General features: G+C 37.7%; 1 protein-coding gene across 1 annotated transcript in view; it reads right to left on the minus strand.

The window, feature by feature from the left end:
- The window catches only part of LOC133656401 (gamma-aminobutyric acid type B receptor subunit 1-like), a 501,080-nt gene that overhangs the window by 263,968 nt on the left and 220,857 nt on the right, over nt 1–16,255 (minus strand). The window contains exon 6 of the mRNA XM_062057486.1: nt 4,557–4,574. Within this exon, the coding sequence (XP_061913470.1) occupies nt 4,557–4,574 (18 nt within the window). The remainder of the gene's footprint in view (nt 1–4,556; nt 4,575–16,255) is intronic.

The following is a 16,255-nucleotide window of genomic DNA, read 5'->3' on the forward strand; positions in this document are numbered from 1 at the left end:
CAGACACATGTAAAAGTGTTAGCACATTAGTTCATGCTAACAAAGCTAGTTTGATTATATTATGATAGGAGTTCAATTCAGTTCAGTTATTTTATTTATTTAATTAATAAAAAATACAACAAAGAAATAAAATAAAAAATAAATCAATCAACATAAAATTAAAATAAAACATGAATAAAAAGGAGCAGAATAAAGTTAAAAACGTATAATATTTGCCCCCTATTTTACAATATTTAAACCAATAATGAAGAAATAATTCTACTTAGTCATATCTTTTAATCACCACTATTCAATTTTTTTTTTTTTGGAATACCGAAAGAGATGTATATTGTTTTATTCTACTGACAAGTTTGTTCCATAATCTAACACCTCTGATTGAAATACATATTGCCATTATCACCGTTCTAAATGTAGATTTATTAAAGATCTCAGTTCCTTTCAGATTATAACTACTTTCTCTTTTTACAAATCTGTTTTAAATGTTGTTTGGTAGAATTGTTGAATGTGCTTTGTACACGATTTTTAGGATATTATACTCTGCCAGGTCATAACATTTTATTAACTTTAATTGTTTTAATATTCAGTTTGTTGATTCCCTGTATGTATTTGCAGGGAATTCTTCTTTTTTGCATTTTTACGGCTCTTTTCTGCAGAAGGAAGATTGGATTCAAATATGTTTTACAGACACTACTACACACTTCAAGACAGTATGTTGGATGTGGAACAATCAGTGAGTTATACAAAACATACACTGATTTTTGATTTAGCATGTATGCATTAAACATTCCTATCAAAGGTGACGTTTAGTAGATATACATTTTTTAAGTTATATTGTAAAACTTACAAACGTTGCTTAGAGTGATGAATTAAAAAAAAACAAGAGTAGAAACGCTATAGTAGACTGAACAGCACTTCTACTTTCGGTTCAAGGCACAAAAAAGTGGGAAATACTGTAGACTTTCAACCCGCAGCACCTGCAGTGAGAAAACTCATCCAAAAAGAGCGCCATAGCACAAACAATGACACCTTTTCAGTGTCTCTGAGTTGGTGTTACTACTACGTAAGTTACCTTTGTATAAGTTGCAGAGTTCAAAGTTCGGCTTACAGTCCGGAAAATACGGTAATAATGCAGCCAAACAATAGAAGCAGATTCCATGAAAGACCCACAAACATCACTCCTCTTTTCATTACCTGAACATATTCCGACTGAAATCACCACATTGTCATAGAAGACAATTGTGGTCTGATCAGGGGTGTATTTGGGGCCAAAGGCAAACCCACCGGTAGTCATTGTGGCTCGCTACATACCAAAACCAACTTATGATTTATCATGTTGTTACAGACAAGGAATTGTTTTTCTGTAATTGACAGGAACATTAATCATATATCTAACTAAGTTTACCATTCTGAGCACTTTAATACTCAGATATTTGTGATGAAACGCGTCACTCGCAACGTCATGTCCGCATCCTACCCTTTAGAGCAGATGCATTCGGTGTCACGTTGACCCCTTGGGTAATTGTAATAAATCTGTTGTCTTCTCGCCTTCTTCTATTTGTTGCTCTGCTTGGGTAACTGTTTTATTTAATTGAAAGAAAACAAACAAAAAAAGATTTTTAAAACAATCTTAATTGATGCATTTTAATGTATTTTTAACCTTCAAAAACGGAGACAAAATATATAAATACCATATTTTCCAGACAACAGAACGCACCATTATATAAGCCCTAACCACTAAATTTTAGAAGAAAAATAATGTTTGTCCATATTTTAGCCACACCATACGATAAGTCGCAAAAATCTATACGTTGTGAAATGAGATATTTACGCATATAGAGTTTTAAAATTGTTATTTACATACCTTAATTCTTCCCAAACGGTGCAAGTAACACAGCAGTAAAATGGCTGATCAAACAAAAACAAAAAATTAATCGTCATGGAACTGTAGATAGCTTTGTAACCCTGCTCACTTCATTTCGATGAGGAAGAACAATGACGGGAAGAACGAACCGCCGAGTGGACCAAACCATTTTTAGGAATTCATATCAATTCAATTTAATTTATTGGAAACATGTCAAAAATTGTCAAGCACACATTTTGCTCAAGTGAAGAAGCAAAGATTGTCTGGTCCCACCCTTGTGCCGTAAGCAGAAAAAATTTAAAAAAATAAAGAAAAAAACAAAAGGTAGCAAGTGATAAGAAGTAACAAATAATTCAGAAGGAGTACATTAGTGTAAAATGGGGTTGTATGGTATACCGGTACTAATAAAGTACCGCGGTACTAATGAATTCAAAACGGTATGATACTGCATTTGAAAAATACCGGTACTGTGTTTCATCCGCATGCTGCCGTGCGGCGGTGACGTATAGAGCGGAAGAGCATGTTTAGCATATCAGCGCACACACTCACAGCACGCACAAGGAGAAAACAGTGAGGAGAGGAAAACTGGCAAATAAAATACATTCTACCTATTGGTAATAAAGACGGTGCGTTAAGCACAGAAGTGCCACGCTGCAAGCGCTGCTTTAAAACATGCCTTGCTAAAGGTGGCATGATTGAAGTATTACCACCTTTGCTTCAAACTTAGCTAAACGATTCAATAACAAGTAGCCAGATCGACAAGTTATATAGTTAACTAGCTACACTGTTGTGCCAAATAGATACTTAGGCGCGCACATGGCTGCTTGGCTTGATGCCAATTATTTAGCGGAAGCCAAACTGCCAACGTAACGCAAACTAATGCAAGTGAAATGGCTGAATTTTGTAACAAATTCCTACAATTGTTTTATGTTTAACAATGTGTGTTTTACCTGCTAAATGTAATTTCTGTTTACTTTTATCCATAGTATTGTTTTTAGTATTTACTAATGATTGTATTTTTTCTTAAAGCATAGACCAGGAGCGGCAGCCATGAATCATAAAGCATAATGCCAATAAAGTTTTCTATTATATTCCAACCTAGTCCTAGATTATGGTAGGCTATATGTAATATATAACATTGTAAATTGTTCTTTGAGTGCAACAAGGAAAGTTTTATAATGTTTATTTTATTCTTCTAAAATTGTTATTTGAGAGCAATAAGAACCATATGTTAAACGTATGGTAAGATTTTTTTGTTAAATGAAACCAAAAGTTTTTGGTGGTCCCCTTTATTTTGAAAAGTATCGAAATACATTTTGGCACTGGTACCAACATATTGGTATCGGGACAAATCTAGTGTAAAGAGGAACTTATTCATATTCTAACCCAGTCACACAAAGAGTACATGATTGTAATATCAGTCCCTTTGCTTCAACACTTCTTTAGTATACCTAGTAAACACCATCTGCTTGTATTTTTACTTAAACTGGCTCATGCTAGTACATTGTTTAAATTCTTTACTCAATCCATTCCATAGTTTAATCCCACATACAGTAAAATACGTAAATAACTAACTTTCAAAGTTGTGTGTGTATATAAATACTTTAGGTTCTGTTTATTCCAGAGATTGCATTTCTCTTCTTTTGTATAGAAATACTGTTGTATATTTCTGGGCAGTCAATTGTTATTTGCTTTTTACATGATTGTTGCAGTTTGAAAATGTACAAGATCAGTTAATTTCAATATTTTAGAACCAATGAAGAGAGGTATGTTCTATATGCAGCCTTATGTATTATTCTGAGTGATCTTTTCTGCAGTACTGTTAGTGAATCAACTGTACTTTTATGATTGTTCCCCCATATATCTACACAGTAACTCAGGTATGGTAACACCAATAAACATTATAGAGTATGGAGTGACTTTTGATTCAGGTGTCCTTGTGCCATATTCAATACTGAAAAATTCCTTGCAACTTTATATTGTATGGGCTTGATGTGCTGTTTCCAGCTCATTTTATTATCTATGATAACTCCTAAAAAAAATTACTGCACTACATCAATACGTACACCATCTATTTGTATTTGACTATTTTCCTTACTATTTCTAAATAGCATTAATTTAGTTTTACTTAATTTCAAAGATAATCTGTGTTCATCAAATCATTATTTTAGTTTGTGTATTTCTAACTGCACCATTACTTCATTCGTGTTTTCCCCTGAGCAGAATGCAGTAGTGTCATCTGCACATTGTATTAACTTGAGGTTTTTCATGCTTTTATTGATGCTATTTATAAAGAGATTGAATAGTTTTGGTCTAAGAACTGACCCCTGGGGTACACCACAAGATATATCTAAAAAAAACAGTCTGATTTGTGTTCTCCTATCCTCACGCATTGCTTCCTAGGAAGGGGCAAAGGGGGACATTGAAATGATTAAAATTAGAATATTGAATGACTTGTGGCTTTGTTTGAATTCAGATTCATTCCTATGAATATATATTAATTCAGTGTATGCATAAACATTTTGTCATAGAGGCTACTAGGGGCTCAGTGTGTGCCTCAGCGAACTGTGGGCCCTTAGAATTGCCATCACCTTCCCCTCTATACGACAGCCCTGGTCATGTCAGTATAGATGCAACACATTTTAGTAGAATGTACTGTGTCAGAGGCATTCAATAAAGATAAAGATGTTCTTACCTTTGAAATTCCGATCATCTTCAGCAACCACCAAAAAAAGAAAAAAATCATAAGGACAATTAGACTCAGTAGTGGAACCTAATTTAGTTATTAACACAACGGTATAGTCTATTCATTTAGGCCAGGGGTCTTCAACATTTTTCCTCTGAAAGCCAGATGAAAACCAAATGTCGGTATCTGCAAATAACTGCAAATAACACCGAGTTTTTGAACAGCACAAGGAACAAAATCTGGTTCATCTGCAGTTTATGTCATGTCCATACGTATCATTTCTGGTTTCTGCAAAATGCTTGCAAAAGTAAGAGCATAATACTGAAGCAAATTGCAGTGTTGTCTGACCATGTGCAAATTCTTGCCTCCATATTTTGAAGTTGCTAAATCTTAGATCAGGGGTGTCAAACTCATTTTAGCTCAGGGGCCGCATGGAGGAAAATCTGTGCACACGGCACTTAAAATCACGGCATTAAAACTAAAAAATAAAGTCACTTCAGATTGTTTACATTGTCTTACTTTGACCAAAAATAGAACAAACACATTCTGAAAATATTACGATAAAAATATAGAAAAAAATACCGGCAGCGGTAAAGTTGGAAAGTTAATGAATGTTTATAACTGAATACATTTTACATATGCATAAAAATGTGTTTTCTTTTGTATGATTTTTTTTAATGAATTAAGTAACGTTTATGACAACCTGTTTCCAAAACACAATATGGAATGTGAGATATAACAGGATAATGCATACATTTATCATTTGTTTTCAAAATAGTTATAAAAAAGTGGAACCCCAAAAATGTACTGTGGGACACCATTTGTATGACTTGACTCATTTTGAAAATTTCTAGCGCCAACACTGATGGAGTATTGGCGCGTGCAAAACAGCAACAGGTGGCTGTGGCCTGCGGGCCGGTTCTAATACTAATCAAATATCATCATAGATAAATGGCCACAGATATTTCATTCGCGGGCCAGATCTGGGGCTTGACTTTGACACCCCTGTGTTAGATTGTTTCTTCAAATGAAAATACATGGCAACTAGAGCAACAGGTTGGAAACCCTTGATTTAGACCCTACATATACAGGTGTACATAATTGTGTCATTGCATCCAGGAAATATTGGTGGTGCTATACACGCAAAATTGTAAACTTGAGTTATTAGGCAGGCATAATGTCCCATTAAAACAACATGACATATCTTTGACACTAATTTGTAGTATTTTTTAACAAAGACATCAGAAATGTGTTCAGTGTTCCACTTTATTAACCAATAATTTCCCTTTCGGCAGAGGTGGGTCTGTGTACTTATATTTCAACTGGTACATGTTTAATTGTAATGCATTTTGTGAAGTATAGTGCATGCAAAAAAAAAAAAACAGATGCACCATTACGGCAGTATTGTTATAGCAAAACATGTTTGAATACACATTATCAGATCCTTGTGTCCTTATTCTAATTTGTGTCTGTGTTTATCTCTGTGCGTGTCTGTTTTTAGAAATGTGTGTGTGTTTGTACGTGAGTGTGTGTGTGTGTGTGTGTGTGTGTGTGTGTGTGTGTGTGTGTGTGTGTGTGTCTGTGTGTGTGTACGTGTAAACAAGTTATGTGGCTGTGTTGTGATTCACGCGTGTGCAAACAAAACCTTTCAACTTCCTTTTCCCTCCAGTTACCACTAGTTAGCACACAGCACCCAGTGATGTTAACGAGACTGAAGCTAAAGGGGCTGTTTACAACATTTACACAGATGCCTCGAGGGTGCCAACTTTCCAGTGTAATTTACACAATATTGCTTCTGATTTTACTGACTTTGTGTCTGGCTCACATTCCGCCCATTGTTCTCAATGGGTACCAAGAAAAAATGCCTAATGCTTGTGTTGTTTTCGGCTGTACGAATCGTTCAAATAGCGAAAAGGATAAACGTTTCTTCAGAGTTCCTCGAGAGGTAATCAAAAAGGTTGGAAAAGTGCTAGATTTTACGAAACAATGATGACAAAAGCACGCAGCTCTCACTCCAGTATAGTCGAAGAATGTATGAGATTGCAGTGATCACTTTGTTGACGCTTTGTTTGATATACTTTTACAGTTATTATTTCTCATTCAAGTGTTATCTCAATATTATTTGTATTTCCTAAACATATGTTTGCTACGAGTGTTTCGAAAATCACCAACTCGGCGTGTCACAATAAAAGAAAGCAAATGTGAGCAAAATCTAAAGACTTTTACCAAAAGCTTTATGCACAAACACAATGTTGAGGTCAATAATTATATTTTGATGGGAAAAAACAGGCTAGTCGCAAATGGCACGTGCAACAGCAACAAACATGGCTTATTCAGGTGCGAAGTTAAATCATGAAATGCAACCTTACCCGAGCAAAAACGATGCATGATTACCCGAGAGAGTCTTGATACAAATGTCCTTGACCCAGTCACACACAAACAAGCTGTAGACCTCCATGCTTTTACAAGTTTCCATCACTTTTGTCGTGTAGAATGGCGTCTGGAGCACAATAGTTCGATATGTTACCAAGGTATAATCCTTGATATCAGTTGACAAATCTTTTTTTGATAAAATATTTGATCTATTCCATTGCAAAGTTTGACTTTTTTCTTGTATCTGCTTTTTGCAGGAAGATTGAAGCCTCTTTTGTACTCAGATAGTTCGCCCGCTGCTTGCTGTACAACAGCCCTCTTGGCTTGGTTGACCACCACTGGTTTTCACTCATGGGAAGAAGTCACGTGTCAGAATACAGGCAATATCCTGCCCTCTTCCGGCTTCTCGTACGTAATATTGTAATTACGAACGTACTCAACACATGCACGTGCATTAGCTTTAGGTGTTGTTAGCTGATAATAACTATTTAGACAGCTAGCATTAGCTGTCATTCAATGTATATTCTAACATAACAACAACATGACTGCAAGTTGTTTGTGGCTTCTCTCGGACTGCTTTTGCACGTGTGCACGCGCTCCATAAACACCAATCATTTTATTCGGGCCGGTAAAAAATTTTATTACACTAACTTTGTAATTGTGAAAAGTACAGACAATTGTCAAACAAATGTGTTTTGTTAAACCATCAATGGTAACACAAACTTGCCGGTGGTGTTTTTGTTATATTTTTTTGCTTAGAAAATGTTACTGTGAGGAAGTTGCAAACAGCACATTTAACTTCCAATTCATACTTTATCCTTAAAATGTCATGGTCATTGAATAATTTGTCACTATTGTAAAGCAAATTAACAACAAAAAGTTGCTTTAATTTATAATAAATAAAGGCAACATTTATATTCAATATTAGGAGTGCTACAATAAATACATTCACATTCAAATCGCTATTCTTACTTTTTCCGATTCTAAATCGATTTGTAATTTTAAAAAATCGATTTTTTTAAAAACCAAACACATATACATAAATATATATGTTTTTTGCAATTTTTTTAAGAATACATTTCTGTATTGGAAACAATAAGCAACTGTTATTGATATCGTTATTATTATTGATACCTTTGTGTTTATCAATTCACGGTTTTCCTTTTTTTCAGTATTGTATTTAAATGAGTATTGTAATTACATGTCTTGTTAAGTTAAAAAGTTAAAGTGTCACACACAAACTAGGTGTGGCGAAATTATTCTCTGCATTTGACCCATCACCCTTGATCACCCCCTGGTCAATTGCTTTGTAAATTTCAATCCAAGGTATTGTAAAGTTGGGATTGGGTTGGGGTTTTTGATTATGAGTATATACTTTCTGTAAAAAAAAATTTTTTCAATACATTTAAAAAAATACGTATTTTAGGCCAACACTGTCGTACGTCTGCAGCTAAGAAAAGCTTTTGTAATCTGTAACCTGTTTGGAAAAAGTGATAGTATAGTATATAATATATTACGACAATCGGGTTAAATCGAGAATAGATTTTGAATCGAATCGTCACACCAGGAATCAGAATCGTGAAGTGCCCAAAGATATCCACCTCTATTCATAGGCGCCGATTTACATTTCTGCCAGTGGGTGCTCAAAGTGTGTGTATTAGAGTTGTCCCGATACCAATATTTTGGTGCCGGTAGCGGTACCAAAAGTATGTTGGTACTTTTCGGTACTTTTTTGTAAATAAAGGGGACCACAAAAAATGTCATTATTGTCTTTATTTTACTTGAACTCCGAGTACCTCGGAGTCTTGTTCACAAGTGAGGGAAGAGTGGATCGTGAGATCGACAGGCGGATCGGTGCGGCGTCTTTAGTAATGCAGACGATGTATCGATCCGTTGTGGTGAAGAAGGAGCTGAGCCGGAAGGCAAAGCTCTCAATTTACCGGCCGATCTACGTTCCCATCCTCACCTATGGTCATGAGCTTTGGGTTATGACCGAAAGGACAAGATCACGGGTACAAGCGGCCGAAATGAGTTTCCTCCGCCGGGTGGCGGGGCTCTCCCTTAGAGATAGGGTGAGAAGCTCTGCCATCTGGGGGGAGCTCAAAGTAAAGCCGCTGCTCCTCCACATCGAGAGGAGCCAGATGAGGTGGTTCAGGCATCTGGTCAGGATGCCACCCGAATGCCTCCCTAGGGAGGTGTTCAGGGCACGTCCGACCGGTAGGAAGTCACGCGGAAGACCCAGGACACGTTGGGAAGACTATGTCTCTCGGCTGGCCTGGGAACACCTCGGGATCCCCCGGGAAGAGCTGGACGAAGTGGCTGGGGAGAGGGAAGTCTGGGCTTCCCTGCTTAGACTGCTGCCCCCGCGACCCGACCTCAGATAAGCGGAAGAAGATGGATGGATGGATGGTCTTTATTGTAACAAAAAATCTTAGGCTACATTAAACATATGTTTATTATTGTAAATTAGTCCTCAAATAAAATAGTGAACAAACAAGACAACTTGTCTTTTAGTAGTACGTAAACAAACAAAGACTCCTAATTAGTCTGCTGACGTATGCAGTAACATATCGTGTCATTTATCATTCTATTATTTTGTCTACATTATGAGGGACAAACTGTAAAAATGGATTATTAATGTACACTACCGTTCAAAAGTTTGGGGTCACATTGAAATGTCCTTATTTTTGAAGGAAAAGCACTGTACTTTTCAATGAAGATAACTTTAAACTAGTCTTAACTTTAAAGAAATACACTCTATACATTGCTAATGTGGTAAATGACTATTCTAGCTGCAAATGTCTGGTTTTTGGTGCGATATCTACATAGGTGTATAGAGGCCCATTTCCAGCAACTATCACTCCAGTGTTCTAATGGTACAATGTGTTTGCTCATTGGCTCAGAAGGCTAATTGATGATTAGAAAACCCTTGTGCAATCATGTTCACACATCTGAAAACAGTTTAGCTCGTTACAGAAGCTACAAAACTGACCTTCCTTTGAGCAGATTGAGTTTCTGGAGCATCACATTTGTGGGGTCAATTAAACGCTCAAAATGGCCAGAAAAAGAGAACTTTCATCTGAAACTCGACAGTCTATTCTTGTTCTTAGAAATGAAGGCTATTCCACAAAATTGTTTGGGTGACCCCAAACTTTTGAACGGTAGTGTACTTGTTCATTTACTGTTAATATCTGCTTATTTTTTCTTTCAACATGTTCTATCTACACTTCCGTTAAAATGTAATAATCACGTATTTTTCTCTTCTTTGATACTTTACGTTAGTTTTGGATGATACCACACATTTAGGTATCGATCTGATACCAAGTAGTTACAGGATCATACATTGGTCATATTCAAAGTCCTCATGTGTCCAGGGACATATTTCCTGAGTTTATAAACACCATATAAATAAATAAAAAAAACAAAGATTATGTGATGTTAAAAAATATCGATGTAATCATAGTAGTATCGACTAGATATGCTATTGTACTTGGTATCATTACAGTGGATGTTAGGTGTAGATCCACCCATGGCGTTTGTTTATATTGTAGCGTCCCGGAAGAGTTGGTGCTGCAGGGAATTCTGGGAATTTGTTCTGTAGTGTTTAAGTTGTGTAGGTGTGCAAATATTCTTCCAAAATTAGTTTGTCATTGTTTAGTGTGGTTTCACTATATGCCACATGTTTATGACAGTGTTGGCATTGTCCATACGTCCACCCTTAGTGTGATATGTATGGCTGTTGAGTAAGTATGCCCTTCATTCACTTGTGCACAGTGTGTTCAAAGTCAAGATAATTGTGCAATTAGTTCATAATCGGTCACAATGAAATCTTGGTTAGGCTTTGGTAATTATACACTGCATGATTTGTGACTGTTTTATTATGTAAAACAGACCCAACTCGCCTCAAAATTAACAACAACAAGATTTCAAAAATGATTATAAAGATTGAAAATTGCCATCAATCCCACGTGGGTGCTCGGGCCCCAAAGCCACTATTCTATATAACTGTTGTGTATCGGTCAAAGGGAAGGAGGCGACACCAAGGCAGAACTGCGGTTTACCAGGTTTAAAACCTTTGATGGATGTGTGGGGTGAGTGCGGACGATTTGTGGAATTAACAATGTGAGATTCACAAGAGGATGTTGTCGGTGCGTGTTGAATGAATCTTTCGTCAAATCCAAGGGAGAAGGCGAAGAGGCAGTCTGCGTGGGCGGGCTGCGCCCAGCGCGAGCAGGGGCGTCCGAGCGCGCAGCTCCAGCTGCCGAGGAAAAGCGGGTTCGAGTCCGCGCCGTGACAATAACAAATATAATATTCCATCTAGGGATGTCCGATAATGGCTTTTTGCCGATATCCGATATTGTCCAACTCTTTAAATACCAATACCGATATCAACCAATACCGATATCAACCGATACCGATATATACAGTCGTGGAATTAACACATTATTATGCCTAATTTGGACAACCAGGTATGGTGAAGATAAGGTCCTTTTTTTTTTAATTTATAAAATAAAATAAGATAAATAAATTAAAAACATTGTCTTGAATAAAAAAGAAAGTAAAACAATATAAAAACAGTTACATAGAAACTAGTAATTAATGACAATGAGTAAAATTAACTGTTAAAGGTTAGTACTATTAGTGGACCAGCAGCACGCACAATCATGTGTGCTTACAGACTGTATCCCTTGCAGACTGTATTGATCTATATTGATATATAATGTAGGAACGAGAATATTAATAACAGAAAGAAACAACCCTTTTGTGTGAATGAGTGTAAATGGGGGAGGGAGGTTTTTCCGGTTGGTGCACTAATTGTAAGTGTATCTTGTGTTTTTTATGTTGATTTAATAAAAAATAAAAAAATAAATAAAATAAAATAACCGCTACCGATAATTTCCGATATTACATTTTAAAGCATTTATCGGCCGATATTATTGGACATCTCTAATTCCATCCATAATAACCTGATTAATCACATGTCTCTTTTCATGCAGTGACTATTATTAGTTTAATATCACACATTCCAGTTATATTGATTATTTGCTACGTATTTGAAAAAAAAAAGAGGTTTCACAAGTTATGTTTTTTAATCTTCAGTGTTGGTTTAAGAGCACTTGTTTTTATTCTGGACCTGAACTAATGTGGTCTACATGGTGAAAAAAAGGGTTAAATGTCACTTTATTTCATTTTACATATAAATAAAAGGTTTCACAAACCATAAACTTTGTTATGATGGATCTTTACACAACATTTATATTTATGTTCCATTGTTGTTTTAGTCGTTATTTTGCACAACAAGAGTGACAAAATTATTCAATGATTAAGATGTTTCAAGTAAAAAGTATCAGTCTGGTATCAACTATCAGTATTGCCCACCAATGGAATCTGAATTTAATTCCAGCTTTGTTTGTCACTGGGCGTTAGATGCCGACAAGTAGTGAGCATAGGCAGAAGAAAAGACAGACAATTGAGGGTGCCTGCTTCACACACAGTAGAACAGGGAGGAACACATATTCTTTTTACACACACTAAACAGACACACAAATTAAAGCACAGACACAGGATCTGATTGCACACACACACACACACACGCACACACACACACACACACACACACACACACACACACACACACACACACACACACCCACACACACACACAGATTGAGACACACAAAAAATAGCAGATTGTTTTGCTACAATAATACTTCCATACACTATGGCTTCTACTGTTTTGTGTAAGTGTAGTGCAATATTCACAGTGATTATATTTTGAGTACCCTGAAAGAAAACTTTATGACTCGTTTTGACTCCCTTCTTTATCAATAGCATAACGGGACGGCGTGGCGAAGTTGGTAGAGTGGCCGTGCCAGCAATCGGAGGGTTGCTGGTTACTGGGGTTCAATCCCCACCTTCTACCATCCTAGTCATGTCCGTTGTGTCCTTGGGCAAGACACTTCACCGTTGCTCCTGATGGCTGCTGGTTAGCGCCTTGCGTGGCAGCTCCCGCCATCAGTGTGTGAAAGTGTGTGTGAATGGGTGAATGTGGAAATACTGTCAAAGCGCTTTGAGTACCTTGAAGGTAGAAAAGCGCTATACAAGTATAACCCATTTATCATTTATCATTATAAGAAAATGTGCTGGGGGTGCTGGAGCCTATCCCAGCTGCACTAATTAATTATCTGTTTAGTCCTCTGTATATTTTTTTATATGAATAATATATCAGTCCCTCCAGGATATCGGTGGTTTTCTATGTGATTGTGCAGAATAAAATGCAACTTTTTTTTATAATTCACGGCCAAATTATAATTGCTTGAAGCTTATTTTCTTCGTACACAAATAAATCCAGCATCGTTTTCTACGGCCTTAATTGTTTAATTTGTTAACCAAACAGACTTCCCACGAGTGTAGAATTAAGTGTGTCCGACTAAATACTTTGAAGAGTTTACTTCGGATGAAGAATCTTTTAAATATTTCTTAGCTAGGATATACTTTTTCCACAATAACATTCAGCTATTTTTGTTGATATTTGGCTTTTACATTTGTCTCAACCTTTAAATTACTCTGACATCAGCGAGTGTTGGTATACAAGCTGGAAGAGCCAAAGTTATCTTATGCGGTTGTTATTAAACCACTTGCATGTGGAAAATGCCTTTTTGTCTTTGTTAACCCACTTTCACAAAATACTGTGGTACTTCAAGATGAGCGTTTAAAGGCCTACTGAAACCCACTACTACCGACCACGCAGTCTGATAGTTTATATATCAATGATGAAATCTTAACATTGCAAAACATGCCAATACGGCCGGGTTAACTTATAAAGTGCAATTTTAAATTTCCCGCGAAACTTCCGGTTGAGAACGTCTATGTATGATGACGTATGCGCGTGACGTCAATCGCTGAAACGGAAGTATTCGGACCCCATTGAATCCAATACAAAAAGCTCTGTTTTCATCTCAAAATTCCACAGTATTCTGGACATCTGTGTTGGTGAATCTTTTGCAATTTGTTTAATGAACAATGAAGACTGCAAAGAAGAAAGTTGTAGGTGGGATCGGTGTATTAGCGGCGGACTACAGCAACACAACCAGGAGGACTTTGAGATGGATAGCAGACACGCTAGCCGCCGACCTCACCTTGACTTCCTCCGTCTCCGGGCCGCCGACCACATCTATGATCAGGTGAAGTCCTTCGTCGCGCCGTCGATCGCTGGAACGCAGGTGAGCACGGGTGTTGATGAGCAGATGAGGGCTGGCGTAGGTGGATAGCTAATGTTTTTAGCATAGCTCTGTGAGGTCCCGTTGCTAAGTTAGCTTCAATGGCGTCGTTAGCAACAGCATTGTTAAGCTTCGCCAGCCTGGAAAGCATTAACCGTGTAGTTACATGTCTATGGTTTAATAGTATTGTTGATTTTCTGTCTATCCTTCCAGTCAGGGGTTTATTTCTTTTGTTTCTATCTGCATTTAAGCCCGATGCTATCACGTTAGCTCCGTAGCTAAAGAGCTTCGCCGATGTATTGTCGTGGAGATAAAAGTCACTGTGAATGTCCATTTCGCGTTCTCGACTCTCATTTTCAAGAGGATATAGTATCCGAGGTGGTTTAAAATACAAATCTGTGGGTCAGCGGTTGGCGACAAGATGGAGTAGTCACACTTTTTTCACGCTCCCGCAAATCTCATTCCTACCATTCTGTATAGCTCGACTGAATGCAGTAACTGCTACTAACGTTTTAATAGTACTAATACCTTTTCGCGCTAAATGAGAAAATGTCTAACAGAGCCAAAAAGGAGGAGCAAAGGAAGGAGGATCTGGCGGCAAGTACCATCATGGCTACGCTAACTACAATGCTAGCGGACCACAAGACTTCTCTCTCGTCGGAGTTTAACTCCGCCTTTTCCAAACTCAACAACACGCTGGACTGTATTCAGACCACACTTCTGGAAAACCAGAAGCGTCTCTCCTCACTAGAACTGTTTGCCGACACGACCAGCCAGGATATGCTGGCTATGAACACCAAGCTAACATTCGTAACCGAGGAGAACGCGAGGCTAAAAGCTAAGCTAATAGACTTGGAGAGCAGAAGTCGTCGGAACAACATAAGAATTGTCGGCGTACCCGAAAACATCGAAGGTCCAAACCCAACAACGTTCTTCTCTCAACTGCTGGTCGAAGTCTTGGGTGAACACACGCTGTCGTCGACCCCGGAGCTGGACCGTGCCCACCGCTCGCTAACAGCAAAGCCAGGCCCCGGTGAGAGACCGTGTGCTATCGTGATATGCTTCCACCGATTCCAGACGAGGGAGCTGGTGGTGCGGGAAGCTCGGAAACGCAGAGGCAAACTAAAGTACAAGGACTCACCGATACACATCTTCGAAGACTACTGCCCTGAAATACTGGAACAGCGGGCCGTGTACTGGGACGTCATGAGGGATCTCTACAATCTGGGCCTCAAACCAGCACTCCACTATCCGGCTAAGCTAATGGTTTCAACCGAGGGTGGAAAGAGACGACGACTCGCATCTCTCAAAGACGCCCAAGATTTTGTCAAATCCCACAATCAACGCAGCCAAGAACATGCAAAAGAGTAATCTCAGTTGGTATGACTTTATTGAAACTTTGTTTGATACGATGTGACTACCCCACAGTGCATGGCAGGACGGCGCTAGCTTGGCTAACTGCAGCCGTGTCTGGAGGCCACACTGCCGGCACCAACCTTAACAATCATCGCCTGCTTTATCACGGTTAACCATCCTAACATATCGCCAACTCCAGGCCTGACCGTGAATATTACATCTGTGTGGTCACTCATTGGATCCACTTTCATTCACTCTTTGTTTAACCTTTCAGCTAATATAGTATACTGACATTCTAGAGCTAACCTGGTTAATATACAATTATCATTATTGTGTAAACAACCCGCAATATTTGTAATTATGTTTTATTTTGCTACATCGACACGCAAATTATTTTGTCTCCCCTTTACATTTATTTAACATGTTCTAATAGATATATATTTCTACACTGTGGTTTACTTTTTCTGTTGGTATTTGACCTAACTGCTGACCTACTTATCTCTTGGTTGGTTACTGTTATTCCTTACCCACACACCCATGATGGTATACATGTTCATGCATTGGTGTGTGTGTATGTGTGTATACATATATATATAGGTGTGTGTATATATGTATATGTACATGGCACCACTTGTACTTTAGGTTACTATATGTTTTTTGAGTTGTTTACACTTTTATAATTTATTTTTCTCGCTTTCTGAAGTTATCTTAGTACTGGGTACTATGTTTCCTGAGGGAATATATTGCAGTTTTGATGCA

Source organism: Entelurus aequoreus, linkage group LG08 (assembly GCF_033978785.1).
Source record: "Entelurus aequoreus isolate RoL-2023_Sb linkage group LG08, RoL_Eaeq_v1.1, whole genome shotgun sequence".
In the NCBI taxonomy this organism is placed as follows: domain Eukaryota; kingdom Metazoa; phylum Chordata; class Actinopteri; order Syngnathiformes; family Syngnathidae; genus Entelurus; species Entelurus aequoreus.